The sequence below is a fragment of the Lynx canadensis genome, chromosome C1, assembly GCF_007474595.2.
Source record: "Lynx canadensis isolate LIC74 chromosome C1, mLynCan4.pri.v2, whole genome shotgun sequence".
NCBI lineage: Eukaryota > Metazoa > Chordata > Mammalia > Carnivora > Felidae > Lynx > Lynx canadensis.
The window spans coordinates 133,634,535-133,649,743 of NC_044310.1; the positions used below are offsets into that span (position 1 = coordinate 133,634,535).

The following is a 15,209-nucleotide window of genomic DNA, read 5'->3' on the forward strand; positions in this document are numbered from 1 at the left end:
CATCTGATCTCACAGCTGGTTCTTTTGAACCCCGTGTCGGCCTCTGGCTGACAGCTCAGTGCCTGGAGCCTGCTACGGATTCTGTGTCTCCCTCTCTCTGCCTCTCCCCTGCTTATGCTCTGTCTGTCTCTCTCTCTCTCTAAAAAATAAATAAAACATTTTAAAAAATTAAATAAAAAGAATGAGACTAAATTTATTTAAGGAAATATATATTGTAAATAATTATATCCTATATAATTAATAATAACATCAATACACATATTAAGTAAATATACTTATATACATACATTAAAGTAAAATATATTTTAGCTAAATGTGTTTTTTTTCTAACAGAGATTTTAAATCTATAGGTATTCAAAAAAGAATTTGACTTTTTAAATTTAAAGTCTTTTAAAATCATCTGGTTTTTGATATTTTATGAAATTCTATTGTGGAGTGTTCCAGGATGAATGACTAGATAAAGACTTCCAAAATCTCTAAACCTAAATTTTAGGATTCTGTGAACACATATAGCAGTTTCTCACTTTGGCCACTGGATGGCAATGTAAAGTACTTTTTTTTTTAATAGAACCTCACCACTGATAGTGGTAATCAACTCATTTCACTTCATCTCAATTTAAAGACCATCTACTCAATGTGGCCACTAGATGGAGCTTGTGTTGTTTTCACTTTTTGGCAAATTTTTTTTTTTTTTTTTTTTAACTGAAAATAGACCCAGTAACAAGATTTTTCAGCCAGTGGGAAAAAAAGTTTTTAAAAATTTTTGGGGGGTGAGGAGGGATAGAATCTGCTTAGCAAGTCAGATAATGGTATTTGAATTATTTTTATAATATCTATTCAGAGAAAACTTCTGTTAAACCTTTTAAAATGATACACAGTTTTTCTCACTTTGCAAGTTTGTCTCAGGGAGAAGGTGAGTTACCATAGGAAAAGCACCGAGGTGTACCTTAGGAAGAACTGGTACTTGACGTTTTGTCCTCTGATTTTCCTTACCTTTGCAAATGAGTTCTCAGCCAGATCTGGAAATTTTCTTTTAGACACTCTAACTTTGGTATGTTTTCGCAGTGGGTGGTGTCAAGTACTTACCCCTTCTGCCATGAAAAAGAAGTCACATTCTCAATTTTCCTGCCACTAGTCCCCTAGGCTAGGCTTGAATGATAAAAAGCTTGGAAGTATTTATCACCGTATTACGCTGTATTGTAGCCACCTAGACAAGGTTTTTATTTTCAGCTGGAATCTGAAGATTGATTGATTTTTTTTTCTTTAACATCTAAACAAATAACAAAAGGATCCCAAAGGCCACAAGTGTGGATATGTACTTCTCTTACCGCTTAAGTATTTTTCTGGAGCTTCTTAGAAATATCTTAAGTAAATGGTGCTTGGTGGCTCAGTTGGTTAAAGCGTCTGACTCTTGATTTCAGCTCAGGTCATGATCTCAGGTTGGTGGGATGGAGCCCAGTGCCAGGCTCTGCACTGTCAGCCTGGAGCCTGCTTGGGATTTTTTCTCTCCCTCTCTCTCTGCCCCTCCCCTGCTCATGCTCTCTCTGTTGCTCAAAATAAATAAATAAAAACTAAAAAAGAAAAAAGAAAGAAATACTGTACTTAAGCTATTCACTGCTAAGCCTACATTCTAACCAAAATTATCATTAGGTAAGCAAAAGTTGTGTTGAAGAAAGTGTTGAAATTCTTCCTCCCCATCATAAGTTGCAAAATTCTGAAATTACAAAACAATGCATGTCATTCTTCTTATTCTTTACCTAACTGTTAAAATGTTCTACTCCCTCGATGCCAAGTGGGTAAGCATCGGTGTGGCAATCATATTGCTACTGTGCTTAAGTTATTGCATTGAAAGAGATAGGTGATTGAAAAAGTTTGAATCAATGAGAGAAATATGCATGAATCACAGTGCCTGTCTTTGTTGTAGCTACTTCTCTTTCAAAAAATATTCTGCATAGTCAAATACCAATTAGAGGAGAGATTCTAAACTTAAGAATCAGTGTACATGGATGGATATGATCTCAGTTTTGCAACACAGTGATTTTTTACAAGTATTAATATGGTTTTGTTTATAATGACATGTGCCTCCAGTTGATTGATAACATGAAAAATAGCACCTTGTAATCAATTTCAAACTGTCCTTTGTTTATATTAGTGGCTCTTAATCATTTGTATTATATATTTATATGGTACAAATGCATATGATAAAATATGGTACAAATTTTACATATAAAAATATGTGGATCAATAGAAACTAAGGTAAGAACCAGGAGGCATACACTGTATCCCTCACTGAGGCACCAAGTATGACCTTAGACAGGTGACAACTTTCCCTTTACTATATATATATACTCTTGAGTTCATTTGTCTCATTTTTAAGATGAAGATGTTTAGACCAGAGTATTTCAGAAGTCTCCTCAATCTTTTCAATTGCTAGCTTGAAATTAAAAATACATCTATTTTATTTTGTAGGGTCATACTTGCATGCAATGATAAGTAGACAATTTTTAGAACATTTCAGTATATGAATTTATAATGAAGTAAATAGCTCCAAAATACAAAATTAGAGTGTTCAATTAAAATACACATCAAGTAGGGCACGTGGGTGGCTCAATCACTTAAGCGTTCAACTTTGGCTCAGGTCATGATCTCACATTTCATGAGTTTGAGCCCCACGTTGGGCTCTGTGCTGATAGCTCAGAGCCTGGAGCCTGTTTCAGATTCTGTGTCTCCCTATCTCTCCGCCCCTCCCTCCCTCATGTGCATACAGGTTCTCTCTCTCTCTCCCTCTCTCTCTCCCTCTCAAAAAATGAATAAACATTAAAAAAATTTTAAATACAAATCAAATAAGGAGAAATGTACTATGTGTTTCCTTAGAAAGTTATTAGGCAGCCAATTTTAAGAACTGAAGTGAAAAAAATGCAACAATTGAAAATGTCATGCTATACTTCTTTTTCCTGTTTAAACTTACCTAACTTATCTAGCTTTGTATTCTTTTTGCTCAGTAAGAAAAATAACCCGAGTAGTTGAAACTCTGCCAAGAATTGTTATAAGCTGAATATTTTTAACCTACAGTTTTCATTTTTTTATTTAAAAAAATCGTCCTTTCTCAATACTGAAAGCATAGAAATAATGAGAAGCTAAAAAGAAAAGAAGATATTTATTCTATTCTCCAGGTAACTCCTATTATCCCCTCTTAATATTTTTATGTGATGCCTCAAAAGAGACCTTTACACCCTCTGACAGGATTTTAAGAGTGCCTAACCATGCAGCTGCCCTTACTGTGGTTTAATGATGGAAAATGGTTTCATATTTTAAAGTTATTTCATTATCAAAGAGTAACAGTATGTCAAAATTGAAACTGTCATAAAAAAATTTAACTTTAATTTCTAGTTATCAGAGAAATCTGCAAGAACAAAATCTCCTTAAAAAAAAAAAACAACAATAAAGTTAAATAATATTCCCCCAAGTCTTACTAACCTATAAACACAAATGAAATATCATTAAAGGTAGTACTTCGCACATTGCTCTTACCTGTCTCTTATGGGGCTTATAGTAGAACCAGAAAGTTTTTCAGAATTATTTATAAATGAAATTTACCTTGAATTACTATTAATGTCCAAAGAGAAGATTGGAAAAATTCCTCTCCTATTCTTTTATTCCTATCCTGGCAACCAAACCACATGTGGGTGGTGCCTTGCCTGTCCCTGCTCCTGCCCTTTACGAGATTTGGTTCTAGACCCAGGCCCTCTTGATCCAAACAGGCTTCTGTCTTCTGAAGAATGTCTTCTGAAACAGACATCAAACGCTACTTGTAGCAAACTCTCTTCCATAGTCTGCAACATCTGGCTGCAGAGAGACAGATACCATTCCATCCTGTTTCTCTTCTTTTCCTTGGGTACTGTTACCATCAATACAACTCCCTTGGTCTCCTTCAGCCAAATCCATACCTTTCATGCAATATAGGTCATTTGCCCAAATGGTTTGAGTTCTATTAGAATGCCTGCTCACACATGCCACATGTATATACCAAAATAACTATTTTCACAAGCTTCATAAAGTCTAGATGTCACTGAGTGACCCTATCTTAGCTCTGTGGCATAACATGATACAGAAAAGGGATATTAAGTGACATGCCAGTGCATCACGCTCTGTTTGCAGTTCATTCAGTTCTTATATGTAGGATATATTTTTAAACTCTACTTGACCTTAAGAGATAAGCTAGAAAAGCGTGTCTGTTCTGACCTCTAATGTTCCAATACCAGTTATTGTGTGCACTTGTCACTCATCTTAATATAAGAAACTTCAGGCAGCAAATGGCAGTATTTTCACACCAGTGCTAGAGTTTAGCAGGGGGAAAAATGATGAAAGAAGGAAAGATAAAAAGGAAGAGAGAGGGAGGAAAAGAGAGACAGAAAGACACAGAGAGAGAGAGAAGCAAACCTAACTGCCTCAGTACTAACATATGTATTATCTAACAGAAAAAAAATGGTTTCATCATAATCAATTGGGACATGTTTTCACTAGTTTTTAGTGGTGAAAGCCCAAATAGATATGTTCATTGAATAACTATGGTTTCATGGTTTGTTTCCCTGACTGACAAAACTTAGCTTTATTATTTAACTGTTTGTTTGCTTACTGTTATGCTGGGGAGATTTAGGAATGAGTAAAAACAATTATAAATAATGTTGATAACACTTCCTTCCATATATACATGAGTGTTTAACTCTTACACTTTGGTGTGAACCAAAATACTTTGTATCAGAATAAAAAAAAAAGTCTTCTTGATTATGATTGTGTAAAATGGCTTTGGGGAAAAGGTTTGACTTTCATGATCTTTAAATGCATTTATTAAGGTATGTTTTACTTGTACTAATTATACTGAGCTAATGTAAAGTAACTGTATAGGAACACTATAGTACCTTACTTTTCCTTCTTCTTTAGCAAGTATTGTTTAAATGACATTTATACAGGTTTTCTGTCACGGAAACCTTTCCATTTGGCTTTTAACGGCCAAGCATTTAACAGAGGATATGTTTTTACAAAGGATAGTCTAAAACGGGATGTTTTTGGAAAGGTCAAAAGTGCGCATTTCCTTTTTTTTTTTTTTTTTTCAGTTAATTTTTGCTTCTTTGCAGATCAACAAGACACTGTTAATCTGATTGTTTCTCATTCTGTAGATCTTTAAGCAAGCGACTATGAAAGCATTGAGGAGAAAATCTGTTTTGCTAACTGGTTATCTGGAATACATGATCAAGCATTACTGTAACAAAGATAAAGCAGATACCAAGAGACCATTTGTGAACATAATTACTCCATCCTGCATAGAGGATCGTGGCTGCCAGCTAACACTAACCTTTTCTATACCAATAAAATATGTATTCCAAGAACTAGAAAAACGAGGAGTGGTTGTAAGTATATCTCTTGCTTTGCTACCAGGTTTTCTCTCTGGGTGGCACGTTGGGGTTCTTTGGTTAATTCACTGTTGCATGTTATTTCATGAGTCAGTTTGAGAGGATAGATTATGTGTCAGCTAAGCATGTGTCACTGTGTTAATTGAAGGGCATAGAGATCTGTCATTTCTGATAAAAGGGATAAAAGGGAAGAAACCACAAATTTTGGATGAGGAACCAGCCTTCCATAATTTATTCATTCTTTTTATTACAGTTTGAGCAGGAAAAAAAAAATGGTTTCATCATAATCAATCAGGACATGTTTTCCCTAGTTTTTAGTAGTGAAAGCCCAAATAATATATGTTTGTTGAATAACTAGAATTACAGAACATAATATGGTGGAAGAGGAGGAAAAAAATCAGTCTTATTTAGTTGTTTGATTGAGCCAAGTCATTTTCAAACCTGTCATTTTAGTAAGAAGAGAGCTGTAAACACATCTCAGGGATGTTAACATTGTATGAAATAATTTTTTTTTAAACGCTTGGACCTAAGTGGTCATTCTATTCTCTTGAAGAAAATAAATGTTAATAGGGTGATTTCAGGAAAAATGGTGGTTGTGTATCTATTTCCAGTAACCATGTAATTTAGGAATTGCTCCACTCATGTCGTCCTCTCTCTCTCTCTCTCTCTCTCTTTTTTTAAAAAAAGAGCATGAGTTGGGGCAGAGGGAGAGAGAGAATCTTAAGCAAGCTCCATGTTCAACATGGGGCCTAGCCTGATGCAGGGTTTGATACCATGACCCTGGGATCATGACCTGAGCTGAAATCAAGAGTCAGACACTCAACTGACTGAGAAACCCAGGTGTCCTGGTCCACAAACTCTTGAGGAGAGGTTATCTCAGATTCCAGAGGCACAAATCCATATGTTAGTGTTCCAAGTCAATTTCTACCATTTGTAAGCTGTGTGCTCCTAGAAAGTTTGCTCACATCTACTGGCTTGAGTTTTCTCATCTGGATTTTGGGTGCAAATTACTTGTCTCCAAAATTTGTTATGGGAATTAAATAGTCCAGCACAAATAAACAATTTATTGTATTGTCTAACCCATAGTGAGGGTTTCTTAAAGATTAATAATAGTGATCTTCAGGCTAGACCAAATTATCTGGGTCCATTTCATGACATTTCAGGGATACAGCCAATTCTTTACCTGTGAGATTAAGGATTAGAGGATTATGTAAAAATAATTGACTAAAACTCTCTAGGTGTCAAAGAGGTTATCATTCATTTCTTTTTTTCATTTTTATTTATGTATTTTTTATTTTAAAGAGAAAGTGAGAGAGAGCACAAGTTGGGGAGGGAGGCAGAGGGAGGGGGGGGTGGGAATTGAATGTTAAGCAGGGTCCATGCTCAGCAGGGAGCACAATGAGGGGCTCAATCCCAAAACCCTAGGATCGTGACCTGAGCCAAAATCAAGAGTCAGATGCTCAACTGACTGAGCCGCCTAGCACCCCATTTTATTTATCTACTTTTATTTTTAAGGTTCTCATTTATTCTTTTATTTTTTTTTATTTTTTAAGTTTTTTATTTATTTTGAGAGAGAGTGAGAGCACAAGGGGAAAGGGCAGAGAGGAGAAACAGAATCCTAAGAGCCTGCACAGAGCCCAATGTGGGGCTGGAACTCACGAACCGTGAGATCATGACCCAAGCCAAGATCAAGAGTAGGACACTTAGCCGACTGTGCCACCCAAGTGCCCCTAAAGTTCTCATTCATTTAAATGTGCTCAAGGGTTCCAGGCTCTTAGAGTCTCCCCACAGATAAATTGCATACATGACTTACTGGATGCTTCAAGAGGATGAATGCTGAAGGAATGCACTTTGGTGGATCCTCATGATTTTCACTCATATTTTAACTATTATTAAGAGGAGAGTTCAAATAACACAGAAACATTGTATTTTACTAAAATTAACAAAAGGCTTATATATCAAGTTTTAGGGAAATCGGCATGATTGCTTTATGCAGTTTTATCTTGAATGTAGATTTTCATTATGTGAAAAGTGCTAACATTCCTGTGGCTTTATTTTCTCCACCACAGTGTGACAAACGGGATCCAGATGGCCTCCGAGTGGCTCCAGTTCCTCTCTACAACTCTTTTCATGATGTTTATAAGTTCATCAATCTACTTGCTTCTGCACTTGACTCTGCAGAAACCAAAAATACCAGTGTTCTCTAGAACAACTTAAGTAGTACTAAGAGCTACTATATTTTATTATTTTTGTTCTCATTTTAATAATTGGAAATTTTTTCAAAACCAATTGCACATAACTGGCAATGAATCATTTAGTTTGCAGAAAGATCTGATATATTTTCTCTAAATGTCTGGGGTCTGAGGTATCCACATGTCTGTTCAATTTCTCCATGCATGGTGGATCAAAGTTTTCATTGGTCCAAGTATTATGTATACAGTCTTAGCTAGCTGTCACATTTCATGGTCAGTGAATGTTTTATGTTGATTTAATTTATAATTTGACTGACAACTTCATAATATATGTGCAATTTTTTGTGTCAATTTTAGAAATGTCGCTTTAGTTTTAATTTACCAAAGAGGTTCTTATAGTCACTGTAATTTCACAGTCTGATATATGTATGATTTTGCAGTATTCCATCCAACTCTAATCTAAAGAACAGAAAATACATTTTCTAGGGTAGTAGCTTTCAAATATTTTGACCACAGTCCACACTAAGAAATATGTTTAATATCAGATACCAGTATTTATATGTGTTTATGTCTTATTTTATTGATTCTAATATACAAACTTTTATCATATTTCAACATCTGTGAAAGAAGAATTTTTTTTCAATTTTCAATCAATGATTCTTACATTGCTACTGACCATTCTTTCATGTTACCATCCTTGACATTAGCACGCTTCTCACAATGAATAGATAGCATCTTAGATATGATATTTTTTAATGGTATATATACCAAAAGCAAAAGTTTCATAAATCAGTAGTGCTCTGCTATTTATTATTCATTTTATCTCATCACATCAAATTCTGGTTGAAACTCATTGAACCTATTTGCCCACCGACTCTTGGATCCTAATCCATTTTTCAAGGTTGTCCCTTTTTTTAATGTTATCACTATTGCTTTTTTGTTTGTTTGTTTGTTTTAATGGGAACCTCTCTTAATAGAAGGCTATTTTTTAAAGAGTTTATTTATTTTGAGAGAAAGAGATAGTGTGAGTGGAGGAGGGGCAGAGAGAGAGAGCAAGGGAGAGAATCCCAAGCAGGCTCCACACTGTCAGCTCAGCTCCTGATGTGGGGATCGATCTCCCAAACAAGGAGATCATGACCTGAGCCAAAATCAAGAGTCAGTACACTTAATGGACTAAGCCACCCAGGTCAACCCTCCACCCCCCATAGAAAATGTTACTCTGTCTCTGAAACAGTGAAATAAATCACCCCAAGATATTGGCAATTGAGAATTAGAATTAGCAAATGAGAGCTTCATCTCTCAACCTCTAACCCAAATCTATGGCCCTTTCTTTCCTCCAGGAAAACTACAGTTACACTCAGCCCTGTTGGACTTCCCTGGTTTTCAGTTGTTGATACTGCAACCACTACTCATGAATTGGCAAAACAGTCTACATTTATATACACGGGCAGCAGGAAAGAGTGACTGCAATGTAATCATTGTCCCTGATGAACAAATTTGAATGGAAATAACTTACACAACCGCTAGAGTTAAATAAAAAGATGCAGGACAGACACCAATGCCAGCAACTATTGATATTTATTGAATAGTCACCACGTACCATGTATTGTGCTAATCTAGTTATATATTATCTTGCTTATTTGAGTGGTTGCATAACTGCTTTAGCAAAGCTGCCGCCTCCAACTTTTGGCAAAACTCATCTTTGTGGATGGAAAAGTTCTCAAAACCCTAAAATTTGACTATATACAACTTCATGTAGGAGAAATCGTTTTGAAGCTCACAGATGTAAGCAAAACAGACATGGTTTCAGCTCTCAGGGAGCATGTAGCTTAGTGGGAGAAATGGGTAGTAAATATATAAACACCCAAATAAACATATGAGTACAAACTGTAAGTTTTATGAAAGAAAAACAGATGATACTGTAAGAAAAAATCTCAAGGGTATTAATTAGATGGTCAAGTAAGGGGAGGTATATGGTAGTGCTTATAACTTTAAATTCTAAAATATCAGGCTAATCACATTAAAATTGCATCAAGTTATACATACAAACCATTTAAAGCATACTCAGCACTATGTCATGCGGGTTAAGAAACAAAGCATTAGAAATTCCCTTTCTCCCTGCTTGCATTCCCATTTCTCCCCAAATCCAGACATAACCATCAAATCATATTTTGTGTTAACCATTTCCTTACTTCCATTGAAGTATTACACCTATGTATGCACCATAAAATATATATTAGCTGATTTTGCCCGTGTGTGAACTTCATGTAAATTTAATTGTGTTGTTTATATTCTGCCTCCTTTGCTCAGTGTCAGGTTTTTGAGATTTATCCATTTTCATCCATTTTCATTGCTGCTCAGTGTTCTCGTATATATTTGGGGTTATTAGTTTATTCTACTACTAGTGAACATTTGAATTCTTCCCAATATCTTTAATATTGCAACAATGCCGCTACTAACATTCTTGGTACACAGATTCAAAAGTTTGCCCAGGACATAATAACTGTGAAAACGTCAGGTCAAAGGACCCACACATGTTCAACTTCACTAAGAAGTAGCAAACTCTTTTCCAAACTAGTTGTACCAGTTTCCATTGCAACCAATAGGAAATGGGAGATCTCTTCTCTCAATCCTTGCCGATAGTAGCTGTTGATTGATTGTCTTTGTTACATATGCAGACTTACATAGCCAGGGTGATTACTAAAATAACAGAAAGAATGTTATTCAGTAGAACAGAATGAATGTTCTACTTCAACACAAGTAGAAGGAGAAACAGAATGAGGAGATACACATACACTGCTGTTTATGCTTCAGAAACCATCCTTAATCTATGGATTGAGACAAGACTAGAGTATTACCTGATTTTTACCCTTGCTCAGCCCTTTCCCTCCCCACATTCCCTCTTTCATAGTTTTTTTCTGATGAGCATTGTTTCAAAAAAAACATATTAATTCAAACATTGCTCTTTATTTCTAGGAAACCCAATTTAACAAAGCATTGCCTTCATCTAGTGCTAATAACCATAAGCCTTTTATAGTCCTATATTCAATGTCTGATAAATTTCAGTTCTGTTTCTGTTGTTTTTCACAAATAATACTTGTTTAATCGCTTCTTGGCCTTTTGGCTAAGATCAAGTGTAGTATCTGTTCTTATCAGTTTAACAAATAATACTTGTTTCCTTGTGTATATTGTGCTTGTTGACTTTAAACTACTCATTTATATTGACTCTTTTGGAATTCTTTGAGAACTGTGTTAAAAGTCTTTCCAAAGATATTCATTTTTGGTTCTGCCAATTTCTCAGGGTCATTTCTGACACCAAAACACTTAAAATTTTTGTTTTCAGGTTTTTCAGATCACATGGATAGTATGAAATTGGATGTATTAATCCTTTTGAGGGCCGATTTATAGTTACAAACTCTCTGAAGATACTAATTTTTCTTGCTGACCTTTTACATGTTGTTTGGTTGCCAGCATTTTAGAGGGCTCTTCCGTCAGTTTATTTATGTGGTCGGTTCTAAACTTGTTCAATGTCCCATTTAGTTATCAGCACTGAAGCTCAATCACTCTAGGATGTGGCAGACACTTTTAGGATGCAACACATACTTTTACTTTCTAGGTTTCTGCTTTTATTTTATTTTGAGGTTTTTAAATTTTCTTACTTTCATGCCATCTCATTTTAAAAGGCTTTTTTTTTTGCCATTGATTTTTATTTGTGTTTTCAATAATTTAATCCCCCACGATATGCTCTAAACTGTCATGAAATGTTTTATGACCAAAAAGGAAAAATATTATGCACTTTCTGTTTTCTCCATAGAAAGTGAATTGTGCTTCTTAATAACTCATGCACATTTATATAAATACAATTCTTTTACAGTGATGCCCTTGGGAGTTATTGTACTACATAGAACTGTTTGTGTAGCACTAAATTATACTTATTATACAAAACTGACTGTGGAAAAGGCTGGGTGTGAGGTCAACAACTAAATTTCAAATTAAAGAAGTAAACTTTTTCTACTGTTATTTTTTTCTCAGTAACTTCCTACTTACTGTTGTGTTCAAAATTATGTGAGTTTATATTCAAATTGTGCTATGCGTTTTTTCCATAAATTGAAATTGCTAGAGCATTGATTTTGAAGTAAATGGGTTTTTGCATCATCTAAAGAAGGAAACCTGCAAACACCCTGAAAGCATCATATTATAAAGCACAACATTGGAAATCACTGGATTAAGGCATCCTGTAATTATTTTTTTTTTTATGAAATTTATTGACAAATTGGTTTCCATACAACACCCAGTGCTCATCCCAAAAGGTGCCCTCCTCAATACCCATCACCCACCCTCCCCTCCCTCCCACCCCCCATCAACCCTCAGTTTGTTCTCAGTTTTTAACAGTCTCTTATGCTTTGGCTCTCTCCCACTCTAACCTCTTTTTTTTTTTTTTTCCTTCCCCTCCCCCATGGGTTCCTGTTAAGTTTCTCAGGATCCACATAAGAGTGAAACCATATGGTATCTGTCTTTCTCTGTATGGCTTATTTCACTTAGCATTACACTCTCCAGTTCCATCCACGTTGCTACAAAGGGCCATATTTCATTTTTTCTCATTGCCACGTAGTACTCCATTGTGTATATATACCACAATTTCTTTATCCATTCATCAGTTGATGGACATTTAGGCTCTTTCCATAATTTGGCTATTGTTGAGAGTGCTGCTATGAACATTGGGGTACAAGTGCCCCTATGCATCAGTACTCCTGTATCCCTTGGATAAATTCCTAGCAGTGCTATTGCTGGGTCATAGGGTAGGTCTATTTTTAATTTTCTGAGGAACCTCCACACTGCTTTCCAGAGCGGCTGCACCAATTTGCATTCCCACCAACAGTGCAAGAGGGTTCCCGTTTCTCCACATCCTCTCCAGCATCTATAGTCTCCTGATTTGTTCATTTTGGCCACTCTGACTGGCGTGAGGTGATACCTGAGTGTGGTTTTGATTTGTATTTCCCTGATAAGGAGCGACGCTGAACATCTTTTCATGTGCCTGTTGGCCATCTGGATGTCTTCTTTAGAGAAGTGTCTATTCATGTTTTCTGCCCATTTCTTCACTGGGTTATTTGTTTTTCGGGTGTGGAGTTTGGTGAGCTCTTTATAGATTTTAGATACTAGCCCTTTGTCCGATATGTCATTTGCAAATATCTTTTCCCATTCCGTTGGTTGCCTTTTAGTTTTGTTGGTTGTTTCCTTTGCTGTGCAGAAGCTTTTTATCTTCATAAGGTCCCAGTAATTCACTTTTGCTTTTAATTCCCTTGCCTTTGGGGATGTGTCGAGTAAGAGATTGCTACGGCTGAGGTCAGAGAGATCTTTTCCTGCTTTCTCCTCTAAGGTTTTGATGGTTTCCTGTCTCACATTTAGGTCCTTTATCCATTTTGAGTTTATTTTTGTAAATGGTGTGAGAAAGTGGTCTAGTTTCAACCTTCTGCATGTTGCTGTCCAGTTCTCCCAGCACCATTTGTTAAAGAGGCTGTCTTTTTTCCATTGGATGTTCTTTCCTGCTTTGTCAAAGATGAGTTGGCCATACGTTTGTGGGTCTAGTTCTGGGGTTTCTATTCTATTCCATTGGTCTGTGTGTCTGTTTTTGTGCCAATACCATGCTGTCTTGATGATTACAGCTTTGTAGTAGAGGCTAAAGTCTGGGATTGTGATGCCTCCTGCTTTGGTCTTCTTCTTCAAAATTCCTTTGGCTATTCGGGGTCTTTTGTGGTTCCATATGAATTTTAGGATTGCTTGTTCTAATTTCGAGAAGAATGCTGGTGCAATTTTGATTGGGATTGCATTGAATGTGTAGATAGCTTTGGGTAGTATTGACATTTTGACAATATTTATTTTTCCAATCCATGAGCAGGGAATGTCTTTCCATTTCTTTAAGTCTTCTTCAATTACCTTCATAAGCTTTCTATAGTTTTCAGCATACAGATCCTTTACATCTTTGGTTAGATTTATTCCTAGGTATTTATGCTTCTTGGTGCAATTGTGAATGGGATCAGTTTCTTTATTTGTCTTTCTGTTGCTTCATTGTTAGTGTATAAGAATGCAACTGATTTCTGGACATTGATTTTGTATCCTGCAACTTTGCTGAATTCATGTATCAGTTCTAGCAGACTTTTGGTGGAGTCTATCGGATTTTCCATGTATAATATCATGTCATCTGCAAAGAGCGAAAGCTTGACTTCATCTTTGCCAATTTTGATGCCTTTGATTTCCTTTTGTTGTCTGATTGCTGATGCTAGAACTTCCAGCACTATGTTAAACAACAGCGGTGAGAGTGGGCATCCCTGTCGTGTTCCTGATCTCAGGGAAAAAGCTCTCAGTTTTTCCCTGTTGAGGATGATGTTAGCTGTGGGCTTTTCATAAATGGCTTTTATGATCTTTAAGTATGTTCCTTCTATCCCGACTTTCTCAAGGGTTTTTATTAAGAAAGGGTGCTGGATTTTGTCAAAGGCCTTTTCTGCATCGATTGACAGGATCATATGGTTCTTCTCTTTTTTTTTGTTAATGTGGTGTATCACGTTGATTGATTTGCGAATGTTGAACCAGCCCTGCATCCCAGGGATGAATCCCACTTGATCATGGTGAATAATTCTTTTTATATGCTGTTGAATTCGATTTGCTAGTATCTTATTGAGAATTTTTGCATCCATATTCATCAGGGATATTGGCCTGTAGTTCTCTTTTTTTACTGGGTCTCTGTCTGGTTTAGGAATCAAAGTAATACTGGCTTCATAGAAGGAGTCTGGAAGTTTTCCTTCCCTTTCTATTTCTTGGAATAGCTTGAGAAGGATAGGTATTATCTCTGCTTTAAATGTCTGGTAGAACTCCCCTGGGAAGCCATCTGGTCCTGGACTCTTATTTGTTGGGAGATTTTTGATAACCGATTCAATTTCTTCGCTGGTTATGGGTCTGTTCAAGCTTTCTATTTCCTCCTGATTGAGTTTTGGAAGAGTGTGGGTGTTCAGGAATGTGTCCATTTCTTCCAGGTTGTCCAATTTGTTGGCATATAATTTTTCATAGTATTCCCTGATAATTGTTTGTATCTCTGAGGGATTGGTTGTAATCATTCCATTTTCATTCATGATTTTATCTATTTGGGTCATCTCCCTTTTCTTTTTGAGAAGCCTGGCTAGAGGTTTGTCAATTTTGTTTATTTTTTCAAAAACCAACTCTTGGTTTCGTTGATCTGCTCTACAGTTTTTTTAGATTCTATATTGTTTATTTCTGCTCTGATCTTTATTATTTCTCTTCTTCTGCTGGGTTTAGGCTGCCTTTGCTGTTCTGCTTCTATTTCCTTTAGGTGTGCTGTTAGATTTTGTATTTGGGATTTTTCTTGTTTCTTGAGATAGGCCTGGATTGCAATGTATTTTCCTCTCAGGACTGCCTTCGCTGCGTCCCAAAGCGTTTGGATTGTTGTATTTTCATTTTCGTTTGTTTCCATATATTTTTTGATTTCTTCTCTAATTGCCTGGTTGACCCACTCATTCGTTAGTAGGGTGTTCTTTAACCTCCACGCTTTTGGAGGTTTTCCAGACTTTTTCCTGTGGTTGATTTCAAGCTTCAT

The 15,209-nt window shown here is 36.0% G+C and overlaps 1 protein-coding gene and 1 pseudogene across 1 annotated transcript in view; both read left to right on the top strand.

Annotated features, from left to right (window-relative positions):
• KYNU (kynureninase) overlaps positions 1 to 7,954 on the top strand; it is a 110,576-nt gene extending 102,622 nt beyond the window's left edge. The window contains 2 exon segments of the mRNA XM_030326644.1: positions 5,178 to 5,408; positions 7,481 to 7,954. Coding sequence (XP_030182504.1) covers positions 5,178 to 5,408; positions 7,481 to 7,618 — 369 coding nt within the window. The 3' untranslated portion in view covers positions 7,619 to 7,954.
• Positions 7,955 to 10,707: 2,753 nt separating this feature from the next.
• Positions 10,708 to 10,820, top strand: LOC115522695 (annotated as a pseudogene).
• The last annotated feature ends 4,389 nt before the right edge of the window (positions 10,821 to 15,209 follow it).